Source organism: Aegilops tauschii, chromosome 2, assembly GCF_002575655.3.
Source record: "Aegilops tauschii subsp. strangulata cultivar AL8/78 chromosome 2, Aet v6.0, whole genome shotgun sequence".
Lineage (NCBI taxonomy): Eukaryota > Viridiplantae > Streptophyta > Magnoliopsida > Poales > Poaceae > Aegilops > Aegilops tauschii.
This window is the reverse complement of record NC_053036.3, coordinates 11,934,397-11,961,648: the sequence shown is the minus strand read 5'-3', so window position 1 is coordinate 11,961,648 and position 27,252 is coordinate 11,934,397. Positions and strand designations below refer to the sequence as shown.

General features: G+C 43.7%; 1 protein-coding gene and 1 pseudogene across 1 annotated transcript; both read left to right on the top strand.

Annotated features, from left to right (window-relative positions):
• The first annotated feature begins 20,722 nt into the window (after positions 1–20,722).
• Positions 20,723–23,376, top strand: LOC109759065 (alpha-terpineol synthase, chloroplastic). The gene is made up of 7 exons (XM_073509478.1): positions 20,723–20,964; positions 21,071–21,329; positions 21,529–21,883; positions 21,983–22,201; positions 22,326–22,464; positions 22,553–22,807; positions 22,909–23,376. The coding sequence occupies exons 1-7, from the start codon at positions 20,812–20,814 to the stop codon at positions 23,209–23,211; spliced, it is 1,683 nt and encodes a 560-aa protein (XP_073365579.1). The 5' UTR covers positions 20,723–20,811; the 3' UTR covers positions 23,212–23,376.
• Positions 23,377–23,997: 621 nt separating this feature from the next.
• On the top strand, positions 23,998–27,006 carry LOC109777109 (alpha-terpineol synthase, chloroplastic-like; annotated as a pseudogene).
• Positions 27,007–27,252: the final 246 nt, after the last annotated feature.

The following is a 27,252-nucleotide window of genomic DNA, read 5'->3' as shown; positions in this document are numbered from 1 at the left end:
CAACTTTAAAAATATGCAGATACGATGTTTATAAATCATATGCATATATATATCTCTAAAGGTACTTCTGAAATATGTAATTTTGTTGATTTGAGAAATATGCTATTATAGGAGTTTGCTGGCTGATATAGTTGATGGTGGATTTTTTTTAATTCCTGTTTATAGCCTGCAGACGTGGAGAATGGATAGTCATGCACTTTTGCTAGATTTAATTTCCACAATACTCTTTCGGGTTCCGATAAGAAAAGTCATCGTGTTCGATACTAACACGGTCTCCCATGTTAAATTACATACCATCATGCTATCCCGGAGTAGTTTTGCATTAAGGGCGGCTTTATTGACTCATAATATGACATCTAGGAGATACGTACAATGAGTATACACCAGGTCTCTGCATGGTTAACATGTACATCACGGCGATCGACGTCTTCTTCACTAGTTCTTTGCTAAGAGAACCAATCCAAAGAAAAGACAAGAAAAATTGCACACATCAATGGAAACACCAATTCCTTCACTGCTCCTACTAGTCTGATCAATGTTTTGACGGAACATCAAATAAATTTGGACCCTTTATTTCTGTGATTTAATGGCTCAGATGCCACAATGCTACGGTAGAATTTCGGTAGTATATTAAGGCATGAATGGTATTTTTGGATAGTTCGGTCTTATTAATCGCACATCCAGATCTCGTCGTGCTTTATGCCCCAATACATTCTTCATTCTTCATATCATTCTCACAAGCTATGATCCACTGGACGCCACCCACCATGGCAGCCCGTACACGCTTTCGCCGGTGACCCGTGCATGTTCTTAGGCCGCTAGGAGGTGCTTGTTGGCCTTGGTCTCGAATGCATAATGCTGCCGGGAAGAGCTCTTCCTAGCGAAGACTGATGACCCACAAGTATAGATGATCAATCGTAATCCTTTCGATATGTAAGAGTGTCGAACCCAACGAGGAGCAGAAGAAAATGACAAGCGGTTTTTAGCAAGGTATTCTCTACATGTGGTGTAAGTACTGATAATAAATAGTTTTGTAGCAAGGTAATGCGTAACAAGTAACAATAGTAACAGGAGTGTAGCAAGGTGGCCCAATATCATTTATAGCCAAAGACAAGCCGGAAGTACTGCTTATAATGAGCAAAGCATTGCGAACCAACCTGTGGTTGGATGGTTAGGTGGGCAGTGGTATCCCATCCCACCAGGGTTTAAGTCCTTCTGCTCGCATTTATCCTGGATTTATTTCTGGATTTTCGGTGACGCGCGTTCGGTGGAAGGAGACGTTCCCGTCGACTACGAGGCACCTATGATGACTTCATAAAATCTCAAGATGATATGCCGGCTCAGTCTCTTAGAGGTACTCATAGGGGTAGCGTGTGCATGTGTGCGTTCATAGGGGTGAGTGTATGCGCGTGTATATGAGCGCTTGCATCTGTACTGTGTTCAAAATAATAATGAGCAAAGCATTCTCGAGGACACATGGAATTCTCGTATATGATTACTTTATTCACATTCACTAATTTGATAATTAATATGTGGATGAACCGATGCTAGGGTGTTGTTCTTACTTGAACAGGCAACCTCTTATGATTACCCTCCCCCCCCCCCTCGCAAGCATCTGCAACTACGAAAGAAAAATTAAGATAAATTTAACCATATCATGGAACATATGTATCGAAATTAGCCCCTACGAAATAACTCATAAACTAGGGTTTAAACATATGTCACTCTCGTAACTCGTCATGTACTTATTACTCCCCAATGCCTTCCCCTAAGGCCAAACATGATGATAGTCAACGTTCACACGACACCACTAGAGGAAGAACAACATACATATCATCAGAATATTGAACGAATACCAACTTCACATATATACTTATAATAAGACTTCTCCCATGTCCTCAAGAAAAAAAGTAAATACTCACAAACATATTCATGTTCAAGAACAGATGGGTACTGTATATGATTAAGGATTCAAACATATAATCTTCCATCAAGTAAACCAACTAGCATCAACTAGAAGATGTAATCAACACTACTAGTAACCCACAGGTACCAATCTGAGATGAATGGTGGCAATGTTGCGCATAAAAATAGAGGGCGGGGCACATTGATCATAGAAGACCTTGGCATTGCGATTTCTCCAAACATTCTAGAGAATGACAATGTAGACCATGGAAAGCTGCGTTTCTGTGTGTGGTGCTAAGACTTAACCATCTAGAGTCCAAAAAACATTAGTTCTAATCCCAACTAACAAAACATCTTGTCATCTATTTTAGTTATCCACTAAAAGCACAATTCGAAGGAGAATCAGAGAGATATGGAACAAATATTAACAAAATAGGAAAATATCATGCCAATGATGTCATGGATCATTTCCTTATTAATGGATCATTTCATCCACACTAGATGAACCCATTGCGTACAAGGCGTAAAACAAAATGCAACCAAGAAGGGAGGCTAACTATATGAAATATAATCGAAAGAAATGCTCGTTGCACCAACAGGGCAAAATCAAATACAATTGACAAACCAAAAATTTGCTTAATATTCATGGGCCTTAGCTAAACAAAATGAAGAAAGAGTTGAAGGAAATCATCAGCTTGGGATGTGATGGTGGGGTGGGGGTGGAAATCGTATATATCAGTAAAGACCTACTCAGATGCACAATTACCTTCCAAAATGGTTTGGATTCCAAATATGCCACAAAACACTTGCACCTGCTATACATACACCACCATCTTGAGTTGATCAGATGTTGACTATTTAAATGTAAGCCTTGTCAGATTATTTTGTATCATATTAACCATTATAACCATTAAATCAATATCTTCAGAGATAAAACATTGAAACATATGTGTTGTATCGACAAGCATGCCCCTTCTATTTTGCATGCTTGCTCTCGATCGTGAATTATCTTTTAAATGCGAACCAGTATGAGATTATATTGCTATTAGCACTAGTGCAGAACCGGGCTTCAGCACCGGTTCGTAAGGGCCTTTAGTGCCGGTTCTACAACCGGCACTAAAGAGGGGAGACTAAAGGGCGCCCCCCCCCCCCCCCCCCCCGTTACTACCGGTTCGGCACGAACCGGCGCTAAAGTGCCACCACGTGGCACGAGCCAGGCCCGGGTGCTGGTAGACCATTAGTACCGGTTGGTAACATCAACCGGTACTAAATGTTTGGGGGGGGGGGGTTGGTTTTATTTTTTATTTTTCCATTTAATTCTTTTTTGTTTGTTGGTATTTTACGATACTACATATTGTACATGTTATGCATATATATAAATAGATTTTCTCGTAGAACCGATCATCGAATGTCTCACAACCACCATTAATTATTCACACATACACATGTATATATATACAATTTCTTCTACATGTTGCCTTGGTGCCTTCGGAGCACGATGACAAGTGGTTCATGGGAGCGGTAGCGGGTAATAGTATTCTCCTTTAGGATCTATGACCTGGTCGAGCAAAAATCCCTCTATTTCCTCTTGAAGTGCTAGTATGCGCTCCGTTGGTAGGAGCTGCTCCGGCACCTCTCTGAATTGTTAAGAAGGAGATCAATATGCATGTGTATTAGTTGTGTGACTAGATATCGATAATGGTGTAAAAATTTGTGAATAGTGTTCTGACAAACGTATCCAGTCCTGTCTTTGAGATATGCTCCTTTCAGACGCCATCATGCGAATGTTCTCGCAAACTTAGTATGCACACAGATCAGTCCCCGGCGCCTGCTTCAGGGCCTTTACGAGAATGGAATTTAATCAGATAATGATTAATCAATCATGCTAATTAATTAATGGTATTGAAACAAGAATAAAAGAGATGGTAGCTAGCTAGCTAGTACTACTTAATTACTTACCTTGGGTCGCCACCAATATAGCTTTTTTTCAGTTGCCTGGAGTCACCTTGATGAACTTTGCCCAATCCCTGCCCGGCAGCAAAGAAAATGAATAAAGGGGTTATTAAATAGTTGATATCAGGAAATGACGAACTAATTAAATAGGCCGAGATATAGTTAATAATGATTGAAATTACCTGTCGAGTATCCCCTTCAAGATGGCGAAGTCACTTTCTTCCTTAAGTAGTGAGTCCAGTACTTCAACTGTTCCTTTATCAACTTTAATGACTAACAAGATCCAGTGGTAACTGCATGCGCACACGTTTGCATGTCTTAATTAAGCGGGCATGTGCACAACACTAATCAACTACCCTAAACCCTATACACTTAATTATTAACATCTAGCTAGCTAGTAAGCAAAAATAGAATTTGTAGTACAAGACAGTGTGACTCACAAGAAGTTGTAAGGAAGTAGTATATCTTCATTGGTATTGAGGCGCTTCAAGAACTCTAGCATGCTTTCCTCTAAACTTGCTCGACAACTTGGAATTTTCCATGTGTGTTCATTAACGGTATTTGGGTCAATGAACCCAATGCCATAGCGTCCAGATTTTTTTCATTTCATACATCTTCATCCTGCATAATAACACAGAAAAGAATATAGTGAGGATAATTACAGGTAATGATTGATCAAAATGATCACTACGGCTAGCTTGAGACTTAAATTACAGAAAGAAATCATTACAGACAATAGCAACTGACGAGAGATTTGTCGAGTGCGTCTTGATTGTATAACTGAAATAGTTCTGAATACTCAACATACAGAGCTTTCTCATGGAAGTAATGCTCCTCCTTGACATTCACCATGAGGGACTCTCGATTGGAAATCTTGGTAATGTTCATGTACCACTGATGCAATTCATACATTCTCATTGGGAGTTTCTTGACCTCCTCGGGCTTGACCAAAGGTTGGCCCTGGACATATTTCCGTTTTATTTCCTCCTCTCTAAGCGGAGACATGGGCTCGAGCTCGAGGAGTTGTCCAACAGTGATCTTGAGCATTTCAGCCTACATTATATGCTCCTCGGTTATTACCAGATTGTCTAGCTGGGGAACGGTTTGCCCAAAATAATATTGGGTGCGCGTACTTCCATGTGTTGTTGGCACAACAAGCGGGGGGATCGATTGCACCGCCTGTTCCCCAGCTGGGGAACGGTTTTCCCGCATTTTTTGATAGCTGCTTGTTGGCTCGAGCTCGAGCTCGCTTCTTTCTGTAGTCATGCTCGATGTGCCTTCCTGATTTGGCGCTCATAGTCTGAGTCAATAGGCTTGGGAGCTGGTTTTCTTGCCATATGAATAAAGTGGTCAATAACTTTTTCAAGCACTTTCTCCCTTGGCGGCGGTGCCGGTTTTGGTCCAAAATGGGCATCCACTTGGGCCCGCACTATGGCTTCGTTTTGCTCCTCGGTCATGTCGTAAGGCCTCTGAGGAAGAGGAGCGTGGCTTGGACCATATTTATATCGCTTGTCTGCGCCTGTACCTCCTGTACTACCTCGACTCGTACCATTACGCACCATAGTTGCGGCTTGTCTCTTCTGCAATTGTTGAGGCGGCGAAGACGGCTGACGTGGCTGAGTTGGAGCAGGAGTCTGCTCACGCATTGGTGGACTTGGAGGAGCGGGAGTCTGCTGACACGGTGGCGGACTTCGAGGAGGAGTCGGCTCTCGCGTTCGTGGACTTGGAGGAGTGAGAGTCTGCTGACACAGTGGCGGACTTCAAGGAGGAGTCGGCTCACGCGTTCGTGGACTTGGAGGAGCGGGAGTCTGCTGACTCGGTGGTGGACTTCGAGGAGGAGTCGGCTGACGCGGTGTCGGTGGCCTTCGAAAGATGATGCAATCCTTTCTCCATAGGATGATACGATGTATGGCCTCTCCCAGTGTGTGCTCGTCGTCACCTCCAGGAATGTCAAGCTCGAGCCCCGAATATTGGTCCACCACCTCATCAACCAAGACACGAGCATAGCCCGCTGGAATCGTGTTGCAATGGAAGGTTGCTTTGGGGGGATTTGTAAAAGCAACGGCGTCCGCCACCTTCATGGATATGTTCTTCATTTTGAAGTGTAGCTCACAATTAGTGTTCTCTATGATGTCATCCACAGGGTATCTATCCAGCAGTGCGTCGCCCGGGGCGGAACCAACGCTGCTTCTCGGCATGGATGGGACGGTGCTATCCAATGTTGGAGGATCATCCGCTAGCTGCTGCCGCTGCTGAGACCCCCTTTCCTAGCTAAGTGAGTCAATCTGCTGTTGTTGCCGCTGGAATTTGACTGCCAAGTCCGTGTGCCTTGCTTCTAGGCCTTGAAGGCGTTCTACGTCCTGCTTCCTCTGCTCCTCCTCCAGCTTCCTCTTCTTCTCCTCCTCCATCTTATTTCTTGCACGGCACCTATAGTCGTCGTTCCATTCCGAAAAGCCCTCATACTAGGGAATAACGCCCTTGCCTCGTGTTCTTCCCGGGTGTTCGGGATTTCCCAGGGCACGCGTAAGCTCGTCGTTTTCTCTGTTGGGCGTGAACACCCCCTTTCGAGCATCTTCTATTGCGTCAAGTAACTTTTGTTCGGCTCCTTTTAGACTTGCCATCTTTGAAACCAGGCCTTTCTTCGGGTCGAACGCCCCCCCATGCGCACAGAACCAAGATCTGCACCTGGGGGGCCAGCTCCTAGTAACCGGAGTGACCCTTGCATCCTCCATCTCTTGCTTAGACTTATCCCACTTAAGCATTGCCACCGTGTAGCCACCTAGCCCTAGCCTATGGAACTGCGTCTTTTTTGCGGCATTGGCCTTGTTTTTTCTTGACAGTTCCTTAGATAATTCTGGTTCCTAGAATTTCACGAAAGCGGGCCAGTGTTCTCTTTGCTTCTCCAGTGTTCCCTTGAATTCTGGAGTCTTCCTTTCTGCAGCGACGTAGTTGGCCCATACAGTTTTCTTGTGGGTGTTGAATGCAATTGCCATCTTCTTAAGAGCAACGTCCTTGACTTTCTGCACATCTGCATCAGTGAAATAATCTGGTAGTGTGAAATGTTCCATCAGAGATTCCCAAAGCTTTTCTTTTGCTCTGTCGTCGACCCAAGTAACATCTGGACGTTTAGTTTTTGGCTCTTTCCATTCTTGAATGGAGATCAGGAGTTGGTCCTTCACAAGAACTCCGTACTGATGAACGAACTTGTTCGCAATGTTCTTAGGCGTGAGGGGTTCGCCACTAGCTTTGATGGAATCGATGTCGTACTTTACACCCTCCTTCAACTTTTTGCCCGGGCCTCGCTTTGTCCAGATGTCTGTAGAAGCAGATTTGCTCGATCCGGAGGGCTGAAAGAAGAAAGATCGATTCGTTAATATATCTTCAAATCAAAAAAACATGTGATGATCACTAGATGCCTGCTTATATAAATATACCTCGCCGGTAGTCTTTGTTATTTCAAGATCAACATTGTATGCGTCATCATAATCATTGTCTGCGTCATCATAATCATAATCATAGTTCATGACTTCATCAGCTCGGTCGTCGAGATCGAATATCTTATCATCACCCTCCCCGGTATTGTTCAGATATTGGGAGCCGTCATCTGCTTCATTCAGATCATCTGGCATGTTAGGGTTGCGTATGATCTCGAACAGGGCCTCTTCTCCCTCTCTGCCGGTATTGTCCGCCATAGCTTTTATTTAACTAATCCAGAAGAAATATAAAACAATTTAGTATTCAAATTACAATGCATGGATGCAATCAATAAGGAAAAACTGAATCATATAGTACATAATATGCATCGTCTCGAATAATATATAATCTCGAATACATCATCTCGAATAATATATAATCTCGAATACATTGTCTCGAATATATATATCGAATACATCACTGGCTAGGTAGCTAATAAAGATCGAATACTACAGAAGAATCTAGGCCACTCGCGGTTCCTGGGGCGCAGGCGGTGGACACCCAAAGAGAAGACACCATCACAGGATCATATCTCCGGTCATCTGCCCAAAGAACCTGCCAGGTATTGGAGAACCTGACGTCCATAGCAGCCATGTAGCGATGGACGTGCTCGTCCTCCTCCTTGACACGGCGACACACCACCTCCGGTGGGGCCGGCTCCCTCTGCACCGAATGTGGCCCACGCGAACGCCACCAAAGGAGATCAGGGTCGACGACGGGACCCGAGGCTAGGTTCCTCACCAAGCGGCGCGCCTCTCCAGGTAGCACCTCCCAGTGCCAGCCCGGCGGAGCCCAGTCCCGGACATGGGTCAGCCGGACGTCGTCGCGAACGGGTCGACGGCGAGGATGCGGGCCGGGCATCGTTGAGAACAAATACTATATGCCCGCAAAAAGTAACATTTTTTAAATGATTGGATTGTGACTTATATGCAAATTCTAAATGTCTATAACTAAAATTATAAGAAACTAAAAACTAACATTTCTATAACATTTCTAACATTTGTATAACAATTTGAAATTAATCTAATTCATCTAGCTAAAACTAACATTTCTAAATTTTCTAACATTTCTATATACTATTTGACATTAATCTAATCTAATTAATTAATTCATCTAAAACATTTGTATAAAAAAAGAAAAAACTAAAAACAGAATCGTGTGTGTGTGCGTGTGTGTGTGTGCGTGCGCGCGTGTGTGTGTGCGTGTGTGCGCGTGCGCGTGTGCACCTACGGCGCCGACGGCGCGGCGGCGTCGATTGGAGGGAGGAGAGGGGCCGGGGAGAGGGGCTCACAGTGCGGGTGACGGCGACGGCGACGGGACGGCGAGGCAGAGGGGACGGCGACGGGGACGGCGACGGGGGCGGCGGCGACGGCGACGGGGGCGGCGGCGACAGCGACGGACGGCGACAGGGACGGCGACGGGGGCGGCGACGAGGGGAGGCGGCGACGGGGCAGAGGAGAAGAAGCAGAGGGAGAAGAACGAACTGACGAATTTTTTTTGAAGTGTTTTCTTATATAGAGCCCCCCTTTAGTACCGGTTGGAGCCACCAACCGGTACTAAAGGTCTGTTTTGGCCAGGGCAAGCGGCGGGAAGCGCCCACCTTTAGTACCGGGTGGTGGCTCCAACCGGTACTAAAGGGGGGCTCTATATAAGAAAGCACTTCAAAAAAAATCGTCAGTTCGTTCTTCTCCCTCTGCTTCTTTAGTACCGGTTGGAGCCACGACTCGGTACTAAAGGGGATGCGCTGGCGCAGGTGCGGTGCGGCAAGTTTAGTCCCACCTCGCTAGCCGAGGGGCGTCCACACTGGTTTATAAGCCCAGTGCGGTAGCTCTCTCGAGCTCCTCTCCAAAGCAGGCCTACTGGGCCTACCTATTCTATGCTGCCCTGTGGGCCTACTGGGCCTTTGCGGGCCTGCATCCTGGCCCAACAACACGTTCGGTTTCTAGTCGTATGTAGGCCTCTCTGGCCCAGTAGGTGGGCTTTTTTTGATTTTTTGATTTTTTTATTTTTTTTAGTTGTTTTTAGTTGTATTTAGAGTTTGTTTGTGAATATTTTTGCTTTAGGTACAAAAAATTACAACTTTCTGTTAGTGCCGGTAGTTTTCAAATTTGAATAGTTTAAATTTTGAATTATTTGAAATTTGTGTGAATCACTAGTTTGTGAAGAACTTAACTTTGAAAATAGATTTTTTTAGTGATTCTTTTTTCTTATGTTTAATATTAGTGTGTTTTATCATTATATTCAATTTGGTAATGCTTAGGTTATTTAAAAAATGAAATGCCTTTGTAACAGATGAGTTTTCATCTGAAACTCTGATACTTCGAAAGAGATTGTCCATTTTGTACACGAAGTGCATCCAGTTTTTGCGGTAACCCTCTCTACTTTTTTGCACATGCTATGTGGGTGAAATTATGATACCATGCCAACTTTCAACATTTCCTGAGTTCATTTGAAATGCTTTTCAATTTCAGGGTCATTTAGCTGAAAAAATCAGTAAATGCATGAAAGAATTTGTTTGCACATAAAATTTCTTCGCGTTTCAAATGCCAAAACACATAACTACCCTAACTGTTACAGATATTCCCTCCTGGGTGTGAAACACAGAAGAAAGAGATGATAGTGAAGCCGATCACATCCCAGATCTTTGGGTGTGAAACTTTTTCTTCGCGTGTGTCCCTTTGCACCGTAGCCATGGAAAATCTTCATCATTTAACTGGATGCTCGGGTCAATATTCACTGTGAATGGAGCAATTTCATCAAACTTTTCATAATCTTCTGACATGTCTGTCTTGTCATCCACTCCCACGATGTTTCTCTTCCCTGAAAGAACTATGTGGTGCTTTGGCTCATCGTATGATGCATTCGCTTCCTTATCTTTTCTTTTTCTCGGCTTGGTAGACATATCCTTCACATAGAAAACATGTGCCACATCATTGGCTAGGACGAATGGTTCGTCTGCATACGCAAGATTGTTGAGATCCACTATTGTGATTCCGTACTGCGGGTATTCCGTTACCCCGCCTCGTGTCATATTGACCCATTTGCACCGAAACAAAGGGACCTTCAAACCACGTCCATAGTCAAGTTCTCATATGTCCTCTATGTAACCATAATATGTTTCCTTTCCCGTTTTGGTTGTTGCATCAAAGAGGACACCACTGTTTTGGTTGGTGCTCTTCTTATCTTGGGCGATCGTGTAAAATGTATTACCATTTATCTCGTACCCTTTGAAAGTCATTATATTCGAAGATGGTAACTGGGACAGCGAGTACAGGTCATCTTCAATAGAGGCGTCATGCCTGGTACGTGTCTGCAACCAGCCGGCGAAACTCCTGGTTTGTTCACGTGTAATCCAGTCATCAGACCGCTCCGGGTGTTTGGAGCGTAGAAAATTCTTGTGTTCGTCCATATACGAAGCCACCAAGGCGGAATTCTGTAGAACTGTGTAGTGTGCTTCAGTGAGAGAATGTCCGTCCATACATATTATTTGATTCCCTCCTAGCGTGCCTTTTCCATCCAGCCTGCCCTTATGCCGCGATTCAGGAACACCAATCGGCTTAAGGTCAGGAATAAAGTCAATACAAAACTCAATGACCTCCTCATTTTCATGGCCCTTGGAGATGCTTCCTTCTGGTCTAGCATGGTTATGAACATATTTTTTTAAGACTCCCATGAACCTTTCAAAGTGGAACATATTGTGTAGAAATACAGGACCCAAAACGTTAATCTCTTCGCATAGGTGAACTAGGACATGCGTCATGAAGGATGGTGGGAACACCAACTCGAAACTGACAAGACATTGCACCAAATCATTCTCTAACCTTGGTATGATTTCTGTATCGATTACCTTCTGAGAGATTGCATTGAGGAATGCACATAGCTTCACAATGGCTAATCGAACGTTATCCGGTAGAAGCCCCCTCAATGCAACCGAAAGCAGTTGCATCATAATCACGTGGCAGTCATGAGACTTTAGGTTCTGGAACTTTTTCTCTGCCATGTTTATTATTCCCTTTATATTCGACGAGAAGCCAGACGGTACATTAATACTGAGCAGGCATTCAAAGAAGATTTCCTTCTCTTCTTTGGTAAGAGCGTAGCTGGCATGACCCTGATGTATGCCGTCTTTTCCGTGCATACGTTGCTGGTCCTCCCGTGCCTCAGGTGTATCTTTTGTCTTCCCATACACGCCCAAGAAGCCAAGCAGGGTCACGCAAAGATTCTTCGTCACATGCATCACGTCGATTGCGGAGCGGACCTCTAAGTCTTTCCAATAGAGCAGGTCCCAAAATATAGATTTCTTCTTCCACATGGGTGCGCGTCCGTCGGCGTCATTCGGAACAGGTTGTCCACCAGGACCCTTTCCAAAGACTACCTTCAAATCCTTGACCATATCATGTGCATCAGCACTAGTACGGTGGCGAGGCTTCGTCCGGTGATCCGCCTCACCTTTGAAATGCTTGCCTTTCTTTCTTACGGGATGCCTGCTCGGAAGAAATCGACGATGTCCCAGGTACACATTCTTCCTACAATTATCCAAATATATACTGTCAGTATCATCCAAACAGTGCGTGCATGCGCGGTATCCCTTGTTTGTCTGTCCTGAAAGGTTACTGAGAGCAGGCCAATCATTGATGGTCACGAATAGCAACGCCTTTAGGTCAAATTCTTCCCCCATGTGCTCATCCCACGCACGTACACCTTTTCCATTCCATAGCTGCAAGAGTTCTTCAACTAATGGCCTTAGGTACACATCAATGTCGTTGCCGGGTTGCTTAGGGCCTTGGATGAGCACTGGCATCATAATGAACTTCCGCTTCATGCACAACCAAGGAGGAAGGTTATACAAACATAGAGTCACAGGCCAGGTGCTATGGTTGCTGCTCTGCTCCCCAAAAGGATTAATGCCATCTGCGCTTAGACCAAACCATATGTTCCTTGCGTCATCTGCAAACTCCTTCCCGTACTTTCTCTCGATTTTTCTCCACTGCGACCCGTCAGCGGGTACTCTCAACTTTCCGTCTTTCTTACGGTCTTCTCTGTGCCATCGCATCGCCTTGGCATGCTCTTTGTTTTGGAACAAACGTTTCAACGTGGTATTATAGGAGCATACCACATCACCTTGGCAGGAATCTTCTTCCTGGGGCGCTCGCCCTCGACATCACCAGGGTCATCGCGGCTGATCTTATAGCGCAATGCACCGCGTACCGGGCAAGCGTTCAAATCCTCATACTCACCGCGGTAGAGGATGCAGTCATTAGGGCATGCATGTATCTTCTGCACCTCTAACCCTAGAGGGCAGACAGCCTTCTTTGCTTCGTACGTACTCTCGGGCAATTCGTTGTCCTTTGGAAGCATATTCTTTATCATTACCAGCAACTTTCCAAATCCCTTGTCAGATACACCATTCTCTGCCTTCCATTGCAGCAATTCCAGTGTGATGCCCAACTTTTTCTTGTCAGCTTCGCAATTCGGGTACAACAATTTCTTGTGATCCTCTAACATGCGCCGCAACTTCTTCTTCTCCAAATCACTTGCGCAGTTTCTCTTTGCATCGGCAATGGCCCGACCTAGATCATCAGCGGGCTCATTTGATGCCTCTTCTTCAGCTTCTTCCCGCATTGCCGGCTCAGCTTCTTCCCCCATTGTTGTATCATCGTATTCAGGGAACCCATGGCCAGGATAGCTGTCGTCGTCCTCTTCTTCTTCATTGTCTTCCATCATAACCCCTCTTTCTCCGTGCTTGGTCCAAACATTATAGTGGGGCATGAAACCGGACTCAAACAGGTGGACGTGAATGGTTCTTGACGTAGAGTAATTGTGATCATTCTTACAGCCAGCACATGGACAAGGAATAAAACCATCCGCCCGCTTGTTTTCCTCAGCCGCAAGCAGAAAAGTATGCACGCCATTAATGAACTCAGGAGAGCATCGGTCATCATACATCCATTGTCGGCTCATCTTCCTTACACAACACCGAAAAGACTAAATTAATACAAGTTCATACATAAAGTTCATACATATATATAGTTCATACAACACTTAAATGCAACAAACAAACAACTCACTAGCTAAAGCATTTAAATGCAACAACAAATGCGATCAAGATCGCAACTAAGGTAACAATTGATCCAACAGCATAATGATACCAAGCCTCACTATCAATGGCATATTTTCTAATCTTTCTAATCTTCAAGCGCATTTTCTCCATCTTGATCTTGTGATCATCGACGACATCGGCAACATGCAACTCCAATTCCATCTTCTCCCCCTTAATTCTTTTCAATTTTTATTTCAAATACTCGTTTTCTCTTTCAACTAAATTTAACCTCTCGACAATAGGGTCGGTTGGAATTTCCAATTCACAAACCTCCTAGATAAAAATATCTATGTCAACTTGATGGGCATAATTTGTCATAAACACGAAATGCAACAACTAGTTTTAAAAGAGAATATACCACATCCGAATCATAACAAGGACGAGGGCCGACGGGGACGAATATCAAAACCATGGCACTATGTATAACAAACAACGTACGGGTAAGATAATTATACGAGTAACTATATATCCAAATCACACAAACATCAATTTTTTATATAAAACATTCATGAACAAGAGGCTCACCACAAGGTGGTGCCGGCGATGGGACGGTGCGGGCGATCGATGGTGGTTACGACGGAGATTTAGAAGGCACTAAGTAAACCACACCTACATATGCAAACTAAGTGTTATTTTTGACCTCAAATTGCATATAAATCAAATACTAGCACATATAATTCCTCCCAAATTAGTAAACTCACAAATTAATCACTATACAAAGCATTGCAAGAGCTAATCTAGCAATGAGAGATGAAAGGACAAAGTTGCTAACCTTTGTGATCATTTGAATGGATGGGGGCCTTCAAATCTTGACAAAATTTGGGCAAAATGTGTGATGAGCTCGAGAGGAAGAGAGGAAGAACAGAGAGGAGAGGGGAAAGGGGAAGAACAGAGCAAGCTCGGGTGGACGAAGGGTTTATGTAGGACGACCTTTAGTACCGGTTCGTGACACGAACCGGTACTAAAGGTGCTGGAGGGGCCCCAGACTGACAACATCCTGCCACCACTCACTTTAGTACCGGTTCGTGGCACGAACCGGTCCTAAAGGTTCGCCACGAACCGGTACTAATGAGAGCGGCCGGCTAGCCGTTGGAACCGGCACTGATGGACACATTAGTGCCGGCTCAAAATCAAACCGGCACTAATGTGCTTCACATTTGACCTTTTTTCTACTAGTGTAGGAGGACAGTGGTATCCTTAGCCCACCCAAGTTCAAGTCCTAGAATTGACATTGGTGCTCACATTTTCATAGATTTATTTCAGACTTTTCGGCGATGTGTGTTCTGTGGGAGGAGACATTCCCGTCGACTACAACGGTGTTTGTGACGACTTCATTAATATCAAAATGATGTGCCGGCTTAGTCTCTCAAAGATGCTCGTAGGGTAGGGTGTGCTTGCGTGTGTTCATAGGAATGGGTGTGTGTGCGTATGTATGAGTATTTGTGTCTGTACTATGTTAAAAAAGGAATTATCCTTTAAATTTTTATTTTGATTAAAAAACAGATTTTCCAGTAAAACTTGATTTGAACGGGCTGAAATTAATTGACTGGTAAGGACACCGTTTATGATATATTGTACCTTTTCCATTGATAATTGGGGTTCTTTTTAACTGCTACCTGGAAATAGCTATAAATAAATTTGACAAGGCAGTAAGGGCATTCTTTATGATTTAGTGTTTTTTGCGTTTTATTTTTTTATAAGATTGAAGTTTTGGCCAAACTTAGATCAAAACATTCGATGGTTCTCTTTAACTATTGCCATTATTTTCTCATACATAATAATAACAATAGGAACACAACTTATGAATTATTCAAATGTTTTCTGATGTTTTTGAGAAGTTATAAACTTGCACTACACTTGTATTTTTGCCATTCAGCACAAGCTATGCCTATGGGCCAAATCATCTTTTCAACGGTCATTTCACGTCAGTTGATGGTAGTGGTTTATATGTACGTAGTTTAAAATTTTAGTGACATATTTAGAAGACGGAAATTTTAAGTGATGTTTGGGAACAAAAGTAAGTGGAATTTTTCTTGGGGAAAAAGCTTCTAAAAGAAGTGTTGGCACAACCACCTTTTGAAACACTATCGACGGGAAAGTGACCTCCCACTGAAAAATATTCCACATTTTTTAGGGAAATATATTCTGCATTAATGAAACTCTGGTGAGCTTGAGGTACACCCGCATGTTCATAACCATTAAACCACAGATTGCTTCTCAAACCTTCTTCTGGTTCTAGCAGGTCTCTGGCTGGTAGGAAATGTTTTCATGTGCACGGGTTTCCTGCTAGTTTCCCAACTCGCCTGTCCTTTTTTTCCGTTATGCTACGTGATAGAAAAGGTTCCTTCGCAAAAAAAAAGGTGATGGGAAAGGTAGTGGCCCGATTGAAAAAATAATACAAGCAGGCAGTGTAATCTCCGAGCCAATTAATTAAGCCACGCAGAGATCAATACTTACGGCCAACCTTTGCTTGTCCGCCAGCTTGCTGTGCTCATCGGTTGTCAGAATCATGTCCTCGAGACGAGTCACGATACTGCCACGGGACAGCGAAGAGAAGAGTCAGGGCAAAGGACGATCGCACGTGCATGGCGTGCAATCGGGCGAGTTGAAAGGTCGTCGACAGTACGCGCGTACAGTACGAGGTTGTCTGTACATCCCACGAGACCCTTTGCGTCCACATACATGGAATTGGAAGGGAGTGAACGTACGACGGAATGTTCGTGTATCTGTGCGCGTCCGCGGACACTAACCAGTCAAGTTTTAAATTTTCCTATCTGCATCCGGATACCAGATACAAGAAACATACAAAAGCAGGAATGAAAAAGAAAACTCCTACGTACTACTCCCTCAGTCCGAAAAAGCTTGTCCCAAGTTTGTCTTTCAAGTGGATGTATCTAGCACTACCTTGGTGCTAGATACATTCATTTGAGGGACAAGCTATTTCGGACAGAGTGAGTACGTAGATCAACTAGTCTAGTCCTGGTCGGAGATGTCCCCTATCTTCGTGCCCGGCACCTGCGCCTCCTCCGGCTCCTCCACGGCGGCCTACACATCGATCTTTGCTTCAACCTCGTTGAAGAGGGCATCGGTCGATGTCCATTCTTGGCGGATGAACTGTCGGTTGGCCTCCACATAGGCGTATGACCGGCTGCTCCACCATCTCGTCCTCTTGGGCGACGGCGAACTCCGCCTCCACCTGCTCCATGCTGAAACCCGAAGCCGGCGTCAGCTCCTCCTCCAGCTGCTCCACCTCCTCGTCGTCCTCTGCCTCGGAGCCGGCTACTGCTCCTCTCCCTCCTCCTTCTCTGGCTTCGGTGAGTTCGGAGGCAGCCCGACAGTGATGCGGGCGGCGCGCCTCGCTCGGATCTCCTACTCGATCTAGTACCAGCGCTTCGTGTGAGCATAGAGTAGTTGGTTATCTTCTTCCAGATCATGGCGAAGCTGAAGAACGTGGGAAGGGCGTCGGAGCGGGAGAGAGGAAGTGGATGGGCTCGGGCTGGCGGCACGGAGAGGGAGGAGGTGGATGGGCTAGGATTGGCAGACGTCCCTGGGCTTAAATGGCCGACTTGGGCCTCAAGCGGCAAGCCGAACAGGCGCCATGCGGCGTTCACACCCCCACTGAAGGAGACGTCCATCGGACCACCGGGTTTCTGGATGATTCTGCGTGGGACCCTGACATCAGTCCGAAGTGGTGGGTGCGCCCGGGCGCCCCCATATCCACCCCATATTCGGGCAAGATATGAGGAGTGCCGGTCATCCCAGACGTTTGATGCCCGTTTGAGTCGCCCGTCTGAGTTAAAAATTTCGTGACTGATTGGTAACCAGGCGGCCCGCCAGGGCATTTGAAACCGGTTTGGAATGTCCGGCTGTAGATGCTCTCATATACTAGCTGTGGCCTGCGTTTGTGGAAGAGAATCCTCAACGGACTGTTTGTACATTAGTTTGTTTGCCACGGATGCATGTACACATGAAGTCTAGATTCAACTATTTATTTATCAGATGCAATAAATATCGGGCAACTGGAATTTTTCACGATGTCTCAGTCGCTTTTGCCGCATAGAGGAGACCGTGCCCGATGCTGGAACATCGGGGCCGGCTGCGGGGAGGCCCAGTTAGAAGCAAACCGGAGGCGACCAAGACGTGTTTGGTCGTGATGTCACCGGCAGGGCCGAACCGGAGATTGCAAGAGTCACGGAGGAGGGGGGGGGGAGAGAGGAGAGAGCAATTGTACCCGATAGGTCGAGGGGGTGAATTTAGTGCAATTTATGATGGGGCAAGCCTGTCGGGTCCAACGTGGCGGACGCGCCTAGACATCCATATATCCGTCTTATATTTGGGCTCGATATGAAGGGTGTCGGTCAGGCCGGACATTTGAGGCCCATTTGAGGAGCCCGTCTGGGTCGGGTTTTTTTTACCGATCACTGACCGGGCCATTCGCCCGAACGTTTGAAGCGGGTTTGGAGCGTCCTGCTGTAGATGCTCTAACAGTGATCAGTACTCACGGCCAATCTTAACTTGTCCGCTAGCCAGCTGTGCATATCAGTTATCACAGTCATAGTCCAAGTTAGTTGTGTATCATGTGCTAGCGTGTGTGCAAGGCAACTCAACGAGTAAACGACGATCCATGCATAGTACGAGGCTAACCGACAACGGAACGTTCGTTGTTTGTTTGACACGGATGCATGTGAGCCTAAGTCTAGCACGAACCAATTGTTTATCACATTCGCTAAAGCAACTAAAAAATGTCTGTTGGACGCGATCAACCGACCTGACTGTTACCAGGGAAGTGATGTTGCGCTACTTGCAGAATGCAAAGATTTATCAATGAAATTTGCAAAGGTGGTCTTCACGCACTGTTTCTGGGAAGCAAATGCCGCGGCAGATGAACTAGCTAGATATAGCTATAGTACAAGATTGTCTAGTTTTTGGGAGGAGTCAATCCCTGATTTTATTTCTCACTTGCATGTAAATGACTTATCTACTGTCTGAGAAATAAAGTCGTTTTGCTGTAAAAAAAAGGTCTGTTGGTTCAGCCGATTTTGCCCATATATAGAAGAGGCATCGCCCAAGGCCAAGACGCGGACGCTGACCGTGTCATCCTGACTAGGCCTGGTCAGGTTGGTGATGATGCATCTAGCCGTGGTGTCACGTGTGGAGGCAAATTGGAGGTTTGACGGGTTCGAGTGCGAGGAAGTTGTAGGTGACAAAGTTGTGAGGCTGGGTATAGGGGTGCCTCTGTGTCTTGCTTATAGTTAGACGTAGGGAAGTATTGTGTTGGGAGAGCGCCAGATCGGCCGGCCCAGGCGTGCTTGAAGCCACGGCCTCTCTTTTTTTATTGTTTTAATTTTATTTTTATTTTTGTTTATACTTCTGAATATTATAAAAAAATATTACAGAAAATGCATAAAAATATAAAAAAAATAATCAAGCATTTGAAAAATGTTAAATCTATATTGAAAAATATGTTTATCATATATAAGAAAAATGTACACAGAAAATATTAAACTGGTGTGAAAAAGTTGTTCACGTATTTAAAAATATTAATCAAGCATCTAAACAAAATGTTAAACAAGTATTTGAAATATGTTATTCAGGCATTTCAAATATGTTAATTTATATAGAAAGAATGTTGACCATGTATTAAAAAAAGTTAATTTTCTGTTGTATTAAAAAAATGCTAAACTTGTGTTTGAAAATTTTAATCAAGCATTTGAAAATGTTAAATGTATATAAAAAATTGATCATGAACTAAAAACATATTAATCTTGCATTAGATAAAATATTAATGAAGAATGTTAAATGTGTAATGAAAAATGTTGACCATGTATTAAAAAAATGTTAATTCTGTCTTTGAGAAATGTAGTCAAGCATTTCAAAATGTTTTAAATGTGTATATAATTTTTTGCCCGTGTATTCAACAAAGTGTTAACCTTGTATTTGAAGAATTTCAATTAAGAATTTGAAGAATGTTAAAAGTATGTATAAAAATTGTTGACCGTGTATTAAAAAATGTTAAAATTTTATTTAAAAAATGTTAAATGTGTATTACGAAAATGGTCTTGATGTATAAAAAAATGTAGAATGAAAATCAAAAGAACAAAGAAAATAAGAAAATCATTAAAGATGAAAAGGAACAAAAGAACCCAAAGAAACGAGGAAAAAAAGAAAGAATGGAAAAACGTTGAAAACCTGTAAAGAAACAAAGAAAAACAGAGCATTGAAAACCAAGAAAAACACAAAAATCAATAAAAAGAAGGCAAATGAGAAAGAAATAAAAACGATAAAAATCATGAAAGAAACAAAGAAAACCCAAAGAAAACAAAAGAAAAACAAAAAATAAATATAATGATAAAAAAGAATAGCAAGAAGAAATAATAAAACCTAACAAAAAACAAAAGGAAAATGAAACATAGGAAAAAATGGAGAAAACCTACAGCGACCGAACCTGCGAACACGCAATCGGCAACAGCGAACCTACATTGATGAGCCGGCCCATAGGCAAGCACCTTCAGCGAGAGGAGCTTCCACTCTCGACGCGGGAGAACCTATCGTCTCGCTATAAGCGAGACACAGCTCTCGCGGTGGCATAAAGACGACTCATGCAAGGTAGGGCCGCTAGGCTTGCGGGGTACCGCTGCAGATTACAAGGGTAGGCTATTGGACCAGTGGGATGAGGGAGGGAGGAAGAATTGTTCACATTGGCAATTTGAAGAGGAACAATTAATTCTTCGGGAAGTTGAAGATGCCGCACGCCGGTCCGTTGGATTTTAATTCCAGCCATGCCTTTTTTATGTGGTCCCTTTATGTATTTTCCACCATGGTTTGGGAAAATGAGTATTAGTAAGTTCTTAGTTGTTTGTATGGAATTTTGATAGAAAAATAGAAAGTCTGATTTTTAGCCATGGTAAACAAACGTTTTCATAATAATTCATATTGGCACAAGGATGGCAAAATTAGTTTGCAAACACGGATATATTCAGGCAAAAAATGAAATCGGGCGGATTTGCCATGCTCACCAACTAAACTTGTCATCCTCGACGAACACAAATTTCCATGAAAAACGTTAATTATTTTCATGCCTAAAAATCAAACGTTCGTTGCATATCTGGGTAAAAAAAATAGCCTCCAGAAGAAATGTTGGTACAGATAGTCACCACAAAAATATGTGGCTGAAAAGAAATAGTACTAGCAATTCGGTATGCGTCATGTCCCACGATTTTCATGCTGGCTGAGTCAGCTATGCTGCTGGGTGCCTATAAATTGGCACGTATTCTGGCTACTCTCAAACAGCAAGCAGCAGTAAGTTTATTGGCTACTACAGCTTAGAAGTACTAACCTCGTTGCCAAGCTCTCGCTGCCAAGTGCCAAGCTCTCAAACAATGGCCACGATGAGTACATGCTTTCGGACGTCCTCGCCGGCAACGGTGCGCTGTGCCGCAGCGGCTCGGCGGTCTGCCAACTACGCTCCCAGCTCCTGGGATTACGACTCCCTCCTCCAGCTCTCGCCCAACAATGGCGGACAGGCAGATCAAGTACATTTATCAGCTGAACATATCATATTTTCAACCGGCAAGTAGTACATAAAGTAGATGAATTACTCATGGAAATTATTCCGTGCATGCATGGATGATGTCACAGGTCGATAAGTTGAAGGCCGGCGTGAGGGAGCGGCTGGTAGCGGCGAGCCGAGGCGACCACCAAGCTGCGAAGCTCGGGCTTGTCGACACGGTGCAACGGCTCGGCATCGCCTACCATTTCGAGGAGGAGATCGCCGGTATCCTCAGCTCCGTCCACCGCAAGCCTCACCGGTGCAGCGGGGATGATTGTGATGTTGCTTCCGCGGCATTGAGGTTCAGGTTGCTCAGGGACAGTTGTTTCCCAGTCTACTACCCTCCAGGTACCTCCTTAAATATGAAATATGAAAAGCAGACTCTTAGACGATGTAAGAAAGGAACCTAAAACTACGGCCAAAATTTTGGATATTAAACTAAATGCATGGTCCAATCCAGATTCAATCACAGTTGAAACTTCGAATTGTGTTTATGGCACGGTTTTCTGTACTTAACTGACATGTTTCATTGTAACAATACATAAAGAATTCCTTGAAGATCTCAAGCGCGGACCAGATGATGATGTCAAGGGGCTCCTCTCACTCTACGAGGCTTCATACCTTGCGTTTGAAGGCGAGGAAGCATTGGATGAGGCAAGAGCATTTTCTAAGAAAGCTCTCATAAAGCTCTTGCCATCCATGGATCACCACTTACGGCGCAGTGTGGTTCGTTCTTTGGACCTTCCATTGCACCGGAGGTCTCCTCGACTAGAAGCAAGATGGTTCATAGATCACTATGCTAGAGATGAGAGCAATTCCGACCCATTGCTCGTTAGATTTGCCATGACGGACTTCAACAATGTGCAAAGTGTGCATCAGGAAGAACTCGTGAGACTGGCAAGGTAATTGAGCATGAAGAAACATACATTTAAATTAGCCTGCTAATTAATTCACTGAGTTGATGGGTTTTAAGATATGAAAATTGACCTAAATAACTCTAGGTGGTGGAAGGGGACTGCCCTTAGTGAAAAATTGGGGTTCGCCAGGGATCGTCTCATGGAGTGCTTCCATTACGCAAATGGAATTGTGTGGGAGCCAAACAATGGAGCGTGCCGAGAAGTGCTTGCTAAAGTCGCCAATCTAATAGTTCACTTAGATGATGTTTATGATGTGTATGGAACTCTAGACGAACTAGTTCTCTTCACCGACGCCATTGGAAGGTAACTACATGCAACAGTGCACTTTCTCATAATTCAAGTAATATTCTTGTCCTAGAGTATATGACACGTTAGTTTCACAGCAAATGAAGCTTTTCCATTATCTAAAATTAATAAATAATTTCAGGTGGGAAGAAAGTCCTAGTGAAAGACTCCCCGAATACATGCAAGCACTCTATTCCGTGATGTACAACACATCCGCTGAGGTGGCTGAAAATGTGTTGGAACAACATGGTTGCGACGCTCGTCATGTTCTTCAGAAAGCGGTAAGTTCATATACACAATTAACTTACTCATATGATATAAATTGTTTTCACAAGGAACTGTAATAAATTCCACTCCATGATTTTGCAGTGGCGAGACATGGCGGAGTCTTTCCTGGTGGAGGCAAAGTGGCACCATGGAAACCACAGACCAACACTGCGTGAGTATCTGGACAATGGATCAATTTCAGCCTCTGCTCCACTGTTGCTGCAACATACGTTTCCCCTGCTGCGTGTGGATGAAAAGATCACCCCAATGTCTCTTGCTAAAGTTGGAAGCTACCCTAAATTAGTTCAGTCAGCGTCGTTAGTTCTTCGGCTCTGCAATGACTCTGCAACCCACTCTGTAAGGAAAATTTATCCGGGTTGTTTTGCCCTTTACCGTTTCAATCTCCAAAGTTGAATCTTTGTGAGAGGTGTCTTATGTTGTGAAAATATGTATAACAGGCCGAGCTGGAGCGAGGGGATGCACCATCATCAATAGCTATTCACATGTCGGAGAACAGCTCCAGTGAGCAAGAGTCCCGTGAAGCCATGGAAGACCTTACTATGGAAGCCTGGAAGTCGATTAACGAAGATGCATTCAAACACTACCGATTTTCTAGATCTTTTGCCAAGACTTGCGTGAATTTGGCTCGAATCTCACATTGTGTTTACCAAGGTGGGGATGGTTTTGGTGCGCCGGATAGTCGGAAGAAAAAGCAAATTAGGGAGTTGTTCTTGGACCCTTTCATGATTGAGGAACATTAAACGGTGGGAAACACATATCTTAGAAAGATGTTATATAGGCTTAATTATCTGTAGGTATTGATTGTAGGTATTGATTCTGATTCTGTGTTGTACTACTAAAACTCTAGAACCAACACTAGCTGGTTGATATTTTTTTTTTTGAGGTGAAACTAGCTGGTTGACTAACTAGCACCATTGGGTGATCTTGATTTACAGTGCTTAGGGCCTGTTCGACAGCTCCCCAACTCCTTGAAATCCTGAAATATAATCCAGCTTCTCTTTTCCTATGCCAGCTTCCCAAGTGAAAGCTAGCGATCAGAAAACCATTCGGTATGCCAGCTCCAGTCTTCTCTGGCAATGCATGGGATGGCAACCTTTTTCAGTTGATTTCGGCCTATTGGGAGTTGAGGATAGGCCAAACTTGGCCCAAGTTGGAAGCTAAGGGGGGATCCACGTAAGGCCATGTACACAGGCTGGGAGAGATGGACAAAGCGTTTTCTTTTCTTTTCAGTGTGTTTTTGACTAACAGAGAACTATTTAAAGGGCGACGCTACGCGTCCGCCGGCGGATAACAGAAAAAGATCGATCGCCTGCCTGGCCATTGGATGGAGCTGCAGATGGCCGTCTAATCTACCCACTAACCATCTTTGCAACAAATGTTTTGTTGTAGTCCGCCCTGTGAAGCAACCTGCTTGTTTCAATCACGCGAACAAGGTTTTTTTTTTTTTGCAACAGAGGTCATGTTGCATTTTTTCTGCAACAGAGGTCTTGTTGCAAAAAAAAAATTACAGAATTTTTTTGTAACAAATGTCTTGTTGCAGAATTTTTCGCAATAGAGATCTTGTTGCAGGTACCTAGTAAAATATGAAATATGAAAAACAAACACTTGCAGGGTGTAAGAAAAACCTAAAACTACGGCCAAAATTTTGACTTGTGTGTATGGCATGGTTTCCAATACTTAAGTACTTAACTGACATTATACTGTTTCATGGTAACCATATGTAGAATCTCTGGAAACTCTCAAGTGCGGATCCGACGATGTCAGAGGACTCCTCTCACTATACGAGGCTTAATACCTTGCGTTCAAAAGCGAGGAAGCATTGGACGAGCCAAGAGCATTTTCTAAGAAAGCTCTCATAAAGCTCTTGCCATCCATGGATCACCACTTACGGCATAGTGTAGTACGTTCTTTGGACCTTCCATTGCACCGGAGGTCTCCTAGACTAGAGGCAAGATGGTTCATAGATCACTATGCTAGAGATGAGAGCAATTCCGACCCGTTGCTCGTTAGATTTGCAACGACGGACTTCAACAATGTGCAAAGTGTGCATCAGGAAGAACTTGCGAGGCTGGCAAGGTAATTGAGCGTGAAGAAACATATGTTTAAATTAGCCAGCTAATTACTTCACGTAGTTGATGGGTTTTTAAGATATGAAAATCGACCTAATTTATTGTAGGTGGTGGAAGGGGACCGGCCTTAGTGAAAAATTGGGGTTTGCGAGGGATCGTCTCATGGAGTGCTTCCATTACGCAAATGGAATTGTGTGGGAGCCAAACAATGGAGCGTGTCGAGAAGTGCTTGCTAAAGTCGCCAATCTAATAGTTCACTTAGATGATGTTTATGATGTGTATGGAACTCTAGATGAACTTGTTCTCTTCACCGACGCCATTGGAAGGTAACTACATGCAACAGTGCACTTCTCATAATTCAAGTAATATTCTTGTCCTAGAATAGCATGTAACATATACTCTCTCCATTCCAAAATATAGTGCGCCCGCGCTTCCCGAGGTCGAACTTTGACCATAAATTTCACGAACGAGACCGACTGCGGCGGGTGAAAAATTACATAATTAAAAACTTCTTTCGAATACGAATTCACTGATATAATTTTTGCTCCCGCCGCAATCGGTCTTGGTAGTTAAATTTACGGTCAAAGTTGAAGCACGGAGATAGAGGAAGCACTACATTTTGGAATGGAGGGAGTATAGGGCACGTTAGTTTCACATTAAATGAAGCTTTTCCATTATCGAAAATTAATACAAATAAATTCAGGTGGGAAGAAAGTCCTTGTGAAAGACTCCCCGAATACATGCGAGCACTCTATTCCGTGATGTACAACACCTCCGCTGAGGTGGCTGAAAATGTGTTGGAACAGCATGGTTGCGACGCTCGTCATGTTCTTCAAAAAGCGGTAATTAAGTTCATATACACAATTACCTTACTCATAGGATATAAATTGTTTTCACAGGGAACCATAAAAAATTCTGCATGATTTTGCAGTGGCGAGACATGGCGGAGTCTTTCCTGGTGGAGGCAAAGTGGCACCATGGAAACCATAGACCAACACTTCGTGAGTATCTGGACAATGGATCAATTTCAGCCTCTGCTCCACTGTTGCTGCAACATGCGTTTCCCCTGCTTCGTGTGGATGAAAAGCTCACCCCGATGTCTCTTTTTCACTCCAGGTACCTAGTAAAATATGAAATATGAAAAACAAACACTTGCAGGGTGTAAGAAAAACCTAAAACTACGGCCAAAATTTTGACTTGTGTGTATGGCATGGTTTCCAATACTTAAGTACTTAACTGACATTATACTGTTTCATGGTAACCATATGTAGAATCTCTGGAAACTCTCAAGTGCGGATCCGACGATGTCAGAGGACTCCTCTCACTATACGAGGCTTAATACCTTGCGTTCAAAAGCGAGGAAGCATTGGACGAGCCAAGAGCATTTTCTAAGAAAGCTCTCATAAAGCTCTTGCCATCCATGGATCACCACTTACGGCATAGTGTAGTACGTTCTTTGGACCTTCCATTGCACCGGAGGTCTCCTAGACTAGAGGCAAGATGGTTCATAGATCACTATGCTAGAGATGAGAGCAATTCCGACCCGTTGCTCGTTAGATTTGCAACGACGGACTTCAACAATGTGCAAAGTGTGCATCAGGAAGAACTTGCGAGGCTGGCAAGGTAATTGAGCGTGAAGAAACATATGTTTAAATTAGCCAGCTAATTACTTCACGTAGTTGATGGGTTTTTAAGATATGAAAATCGACCTAATTTATTGTAGGTGGTGGAAGGGGACCGGCCTTAGTGAAAAATTGGGGTTTGCGAGGGATCGTCTCATGGAGTGCTTCCATTACGCAAATGGAATTGTGTGGGAGCCAAACAATGGAGCGTGTCGAGAAGTGCTTGCTAAAGTCGCCAATCTAATAGTTCACTTAGATGATGTTTATGATGTGTATGGAACTCTAGATCTTTCGCCAAGACTTGCGTGAATTTGGCTCGAATCTCGCATTGTGTTTACCAAGGCGGGGATGGTTTTGGTGCGCCGGATGGTCTGAAGAAAAGGCAAATTAGAGAGTTGTTCTTGGACTCTTATCATGAGTGAGAAACATTAAACGGTGGGAGATATATCTTAGAAAGATGTTATATAGGCTTAAATATCTGTAGGTATTGATTCTGATTATGTGTTGTACTACTAAAACTCTAGGACCAATACTAGCTAGTGGAGTACTTAGTAAGTTAGTATCGAGCTTAATTTACTCCGTAACAAGATGTGACCGGTTGTTAGGAATTTTCAGGATTCATAAAGTACCTTCACACTTATTTTAACCTTGCTTCAAAAAGAAAGTACTGTGACCAAGGCATTCAAGAACACAAAATGCCTGAATGACAACCAGAATTAAAATGTTTTCAGAGTTGAGGCCCAGATAAAGGATAAACAAACACCATTTCATCCAAGAGACATCACGGAATACTTCACACATTATGGAAGAAATAGGCAGCCTAACATCATCAGCTATTAGACTACTTAAGCTACGCATATCAATGACTGAGTCAAGGGTTGCTGTGTCTTGTGTTTGATCTTGAACAGAGGCGCCGATAACTGAACATAAACTGGGCAGTGTCTGAACTTGAGCATCAACATCGACAACTATGGATCTTCCAGCATCTGTATCTCAAAATGTACTTCCAAAATATGTATTTTTTTAATAAATATATGCTAGATTGAAATTAGTTGTTAAAGTTTACCTGGGATACCGTCTTAACATTAAG

Bases quoted from the DNA above. Each gene is read 5' to 3' on its own strand.
- LOC109759065 (XM_073509478.1), top strand. From the start codon at position 20,812: ATGGCCACGATGAGTACATGCTTTCGGACGTCCTCGCCGGCAACGGTG. The intron at 22,465-22,552 runs GTAAGTTCATAT...ATGATTTTGCAG, and splicing joins GTCATGTTCTTCAGAAAGCG to TGGCGAGACATGGCGGAGTC. The intron at 22,808-22,908 runs GTAAGGAAAATT...TATGTATAACAG, and splicing joins ATGACTCTGCAACCCACTCT to GCCGAGCTGGAGCGAGGGGA.